This window comes from Nyctereutes procyonoides, unplaced genomic scaffold (genome assembly GCF_905146905.1).
Source record: "Nyctereutes procyonoides isolate TBG_1078 unplaced genomic scaffold, NYPRO_anot_genome, whole genome shotgun sequence".
Classification (NCBI taxonomy): Eukaryota; Metazoa; Chordata; class Mammalia; order Carnivora; family Canidae; genus Nyctereutes; species Nyctereutes procyonoides.
The window spans coordinates 21,669,866-21,675,421 of record NW_026575034.1 but is presented as its reverse complement, the minus strand read 5'-3'; the positions used below and the strand labels follow the sequence as shown (position 1 = coordinate 21,675,421).

Sequence of the window (5,556 nt, the reverse complement as noted above, 5' to 3'; positions counted from 1 at the left end):
CTCTACATCTCTTGTATTTTCATATTAGTGTGCACTGCTTTCATATAATACACAGTTTTTTCTTTCATTTAATCTTTCCTATCTTTTCATTTTTCCCATTTTTTTCTAATTTTATTGTGATAGAATATACATAACATACAATTTACTATCTTAACCATTTTTTATTTTAAATGGAATTAATCAAAATATAATGTACATTTGTTTCAGAGGTAAAGATCAGTGATTCATCAGATTTATATAATATCTAATTCTCATTACATATCTTAACCATTTTTAAGTATAAGGTTCAGTAATATTAAGGACATTCATATTGTTGTATAACCGATACCACTATCTACAGAACTTTTTCATTTGGCAAAAGCTGAAAATCTTTACCCATTTACAATAATTTCTCACCATCTCTAGTCACTACCATTCTACTTTTTTTTTAAAAAAAAATCTCCTCTTTTGACTCATGTGCCAGGCTCTGGTAACCAGCATTCTATTTCCTATTACTATGAGTTTGGCTTTTTTTTTTAATATTCCATAAAAACTGAGATCTTCAAATAGTTGTCCTTATGTGACTTATTTAACTTTAGTATGATGTCCTTACGTTCATCTATATTGTTACAATGGCAAGATTTCCTTCTTTTTTAAGGCTGGTTAATATTCCATTGTATATGTAGACCACATTTTGAAAATTTCTATCCCTAAGTAGGAATTTAAGGTAAGTTGGTAAAAGTGGATGTTAATCTGTGAAGTTTACCATATGAAGTTCTTTTTCAATAACTTTTGACTTCTGTAACTGTTAAGAGAAATGTGACAGTTGATCTGATCTGGTGCCTAGAGCTGGAAGAATGAGAATTAATTTCTTAATGGACACAGGATTTCCTTCTGGAGTGATGAAATTTTATAGAAATAGATAGTGGTCACAGTTGTACAGTGATATAAATGTACTAAGTGCCACTGAATTTTAAACTTTAAAATGGCTAAAATGGTAACTTTTATGCATATTTTACAATAAAGAAAGAACTGCTGGATAGATAGATACATAGATAGATAATAACCAACAAAGTCCAAAGAATTAGTCTAAGCGTTTCATAGAATAAAACCAGAGAATAAGGAAGAATGAAGGAGAAAAAGAGAAAATACTACCTATCATAAATATATATTTTTTAAGATTTTATTTATTTACTTATTCATGAGAGACACAGAGAGAAAGGCGAGACACAGGCAGAGAGAGAAGCAGGTTCCATGAAGGGAGCCTGATATGGGATTCATTTCTGGGACTCCAGGATCATGCCCTGGGCCAAAGGCAGGCGCTCAACAGCTGAGCCACACAGGCACCCCTATCTACCATAATTATGTGAAATAACAAGAACTGGCAGTTGACTGAGTAGCAGACAGCAAGGTTCACTGAGATTTCCCTAGACTGTCTCAGCTGGTGTCATGACCAAAGGGAATTCCTACTCATTTTCATTTCAATTTCTCAGACTCTCTGGCACCTGGAGATTTCATTATAAATTCCCTTAACACACACAACAACATTTTGTTAATACCTCTTACTGCATATTGAAAGTGTATATATACATATGTAAATTTCAGTAACTGAATTGAGTTGCCAAATGACTCCCTAAGATAGAAGATAGGGAAGTTGGTAAGTGTTTGTGATCAGTGAGTTTGCAATGCGTGCTTAAAATAGTGAAAGGGAATAAAGGGGAAAAGAGAAAAAGTAAGTGGGAAATATCAGAAAGGGAGACAGAACATGAGAGACTCCTACGCTGGGAAACGAACTAGGGGTTGTAGAAAGGGAGGTGGGCGGGGGGTAGGGGTGACTGGGTGATGGGCACTGAGGGGGGCACTTGATGGGATGAGCACTGGGTGTTATTCTCTATGTTGGCAAATTGAACACCAATAAAAAATAAATTAAAAAAAAAGATTGGAATTGGTTTCACAGAAATTGAGTTAAGACCTAGAGATTTGGGGTAGGGAATAAAGTGGCACAGATCACTGGTCTGGGCAGAGGTAGGAAGAAGACTAAAATAGCAAAAAGTTGGAGAGGAAATATCTGCTAGCACCTACATTGTTTCAGGCACATTAAACCTCATCTAGCAAGAACAGAATCAGGATTGCATTCCATGCCACAACGCCAGTGATATTAAATGCTATCTACTTTTGCCTCTTTTTTCTATCCATATTGCCTTGATAGTGACTGAGACGTAGAGAAAAAAAAAAAAAAAAAAAACAAGCCAGAGTAAGCAAGTAAGGATAGAGTAATGAGCTTGAATTCCTTTATAGTTAGACTGACTCTACACATTAATATAAATGGATAAAATGGTTATAAGGATAAAATATGGTTATCAGCTGTTGATGTCTCTCTATGTTTTGTATTTCAAAAAGATTAAACTGAATTCAAACTTCATTATTGGGAGACCTGACTTTATGACTGTCAGGTCATAACCCTGATAAGCCAGGAGGTAGAAAGCATAGCTACAGCAAAACCAAAAATATCTTTGGAACTAAATGAGTAGATGTAGAGTAAGGAATTTTGCCTTCTTCAAAGAGGGGTCTGGCTTTTGCTCTTGGCTTCTAGAAAGTAATCTTGTCATATCTGATAGGAATTTAGGTGAGGGGTGGTCAAACCAGATCTTTTTTTTTAAAGATTTATTTATTTATTTATTTATTTGTTTGTTTGTTTGTTTATTTATTTATTTATGATAGACAGAGAGAGAGAGAGAGAGAGAGGCAGAGACATAGGCAGAGGGAGAAACAGGCTCCATGCTGAGAGCCCGAGGCAGGACTCGATCCCGGAGTTCCAGGATCGCGCGCCCTGGGCCAAAGGCAGGCACTAAACCACTGAGCCACCCAGGGATCTCCCAAACCAGATCTAAATGTAAGAGCTAGCCATGCCATAAATACTAACAATATAACTTTAGGTGAGGACTTTGGGTCATGTGGTATCATTTAATCTGAAGATTAAGTTCAACCATCTGTGCAATCAATCAATCATGTATGCATAATGAAGCTCCAGTAAAACTCTGGACTCCAAAGCTCAGGTGAGCTTCCTGGTTGACAGTATGACTCTACATATTGTCACACATTAATGCCAGGAGGTAACCCATCCTGATTCCATGGGGGAGGACAGTGGATGCTTCATATTTATAAACTTCACACTCTGTCCTCAGTATCTCTTCCTTTGTTTGATTTTAATCTTTCCCTAGAATAAACTGTAACCATGAGTATAATAGCTTTCAGTGAGTTCTGTGACTCCTTTTAGTAGATTATTAAACTTGGGGGTAGTTTGGGAACCTTCCTGAATTTGCAGTTATAAACTCACTTATCAGAAATAAGGACAGTATCAAGAACTATGCCCTCACACTTTGCTGTGTAACCAGCTCCAGGCAGCAGATGAGATCTGATATCACATCTACCTCTCAATAGTTACAGAGGCCAACAGGTTCTTCAGAAAAAATTTCATCTGAAGAAGATTATCATTCCTCCTTGCCAATTTATCTTAACTTCCTACTTGGAAATACCTTAATTTTAGATATCTGGACCCTAAGAATTGTGTGGATCTGCCACTAGATTCTCAGTTCTGTTCCATTGTCTCTTTTTCTTTTTCTTATTTTTTAACAGTAACACAGTCATAATCATCATAGTTTTATAGACAATCTCAATAGTTGATATTGCAAATATTCCAAATTCTTCTTTGAAGTAGTTTGGTTATTCTAGGTCCTTTATTTCCCTTCTTATTTTTCTTTCTCCCACTTTTCACTACTTCCACTAACAAATTTGCAAAGGCAGGTCCACATCAGTGTTACAAAGCTTAGTTTCACCTAATTTCACATCTTGATTCTGCTGCTTAATAGCTTAGTAAGCAACAGGAAGTTAAAGGACTTATCAAAACCTCTCTCTTCCATAAACCAGATACCAGCAGAACTTGTGCCATGCAACTGTGGGGGAGAACTAAATGAGATAATATATACAAATAATGACAACAATGTCTGAAATATCATTGGTACACAATTAATGATAGCCATGGTTATTGTGGTTGTTATTATTATTTTCAATTTTTTTTATCTCCTAGTAGTTTTTATTTAGTGGACTTAATTCTTCTAAACCTATAATTTCACGAAAGACACAATGTTAGCTTACATGACACATTAGGCTCTTATGGTGCTGGTCAGGAGTGATACTGGGATTATTTATGAAGTGCTGAAAAGGGGAAAAGAATCAAAGGCCTTTAGAAAAACTTATTCCCAAAATCAATCCTTTGTTAGGAAATATTTTTATTTTCAATTTTTATAGATCTCAGTTCAACGTGGATGAATTGTCCAATGGGAAACAGCGACTACTTTTAAAAATCATTCCATCATCAGCCCACAAAAGAATGTCTTCTCTCAATGTCACTGAATTCCACCCTTCTTCATTCCTATTGTTGGGGATTCCAGGGTTGGAAATTGCACAAATCTGGCTTGGATTTCCCTTCTGTGCTGTGTATCTGATTGCCCTTATTGGAAATGTTATCATTCTGTTTGTTATCTGGACTGATCATAGCCTTCACCAACCCATGTTCTACTTTCTGGCCATGCTGTCAGTGATTGACCTAAGTCTCTCTACAACTACCATCCCCAAGATGCTGGGTATCTTCTGGTTCAACCTTCAGGAGCTATGCTTTGGGTGCTGTGTTGCTCAAGTCTTTTTTGTCCACTTTTTTACAGTCATGGAGAGCATTGTACTTCTTGCCATGGGTTTTGATCGCTATGTGGCTATTTGCAACCCCCTCAGGTACAACATGATCCTCACCAACAGAATCATTGGTGTGATTGCTGTGGTGGTGGTTCTAAGAAGCATATTTATGATTGCTCCCATCATTTTTCTCCTCCTGAGGCTGCCTTACTGTGGACATAGAATCATCCCTCATACCTATTGTGAGCACATGGGAGTGGCACGTCTAGCTTGTGCCAGCATTAATGCCAATGTCTACTATGGTCTTGGGAATATTTCTATCTTGTTTCTGGATGTGTTTCTCATCATTATCTCTTATTCTAAGATCTTATATGTTGTCTTCCACCTCTCCTCCCAAGATGCTCGCCTGAAGGCTCTGAATACCTGTAGTTCCCATATTTGTGTCATCTTTGCCTTCTTTGGTCCAGCTCTCTTCTCCTTTCTTACTCACCGCTTTGGTCATAACGTCCCCCAGTATATCCACATACTCCTGGCTAATCTCTATGTAGTCATACCCCCTGCCCTTAACCCAGTCATTTATGGCATCAGGACCAAGCAGATCCAGGAGCGGGTACAGAGTTTCTTTCTTGAAAAAAAAGATTGAATGAGGGGTAATTCATTCGGGTTATGAAGGTATAAGGTCTGAAAAGACTAACATTCATAATAAAATTAATATAAATTTCTTTCACCAAAATTCATTTTGTGTGTGTATCAGAAAAGCATATTGTCTGTAGTTGTTGGAGGCATGTATGTTTCTGTGTGTCTGAATGTGTACTTGGAATGATATCCTCCATTGACCACTGACATAGAATACTACATACAAGAGTAAATTTCAAGAACTTTGATTCA

At 36.8% G+C, this 5,556-nt stretch overlaps 1 protein-coding gene across 1 annotated transcript; it reads left to right on the top strand.

Annotated features, from left to right (window-relative positions):
* The first annotated feature begins 4,369 nt into the window (after nucleotides 1-4,369).
* On the top strand, nucleotides 4,370-5,311 carry LOC129504841 (olfactory receptor 52E8-like). Its single transcript, XM_055317722.1, has one exon. It carries the CDS (start codon nucleotides 4,370-4,372, stop codon nucleotides 5,309-5,311), a length of 942 nt encoding a protein of 313 aa, XP_055173697.1.
* The last annotated feature ends 245 nt before the right edge of the window (nucleotides 5,312-5,556 follow it).

Bases quoted from the DNA above. Each gene is read 5' to 3' on its own strand.
- LOC129504841 (XM_055317722.1), top strand. From the start codon at position 4,370: ATGTCTTCTCTCAATGTCACTGAATTCCACCCTTCTTCATTCCTATTG.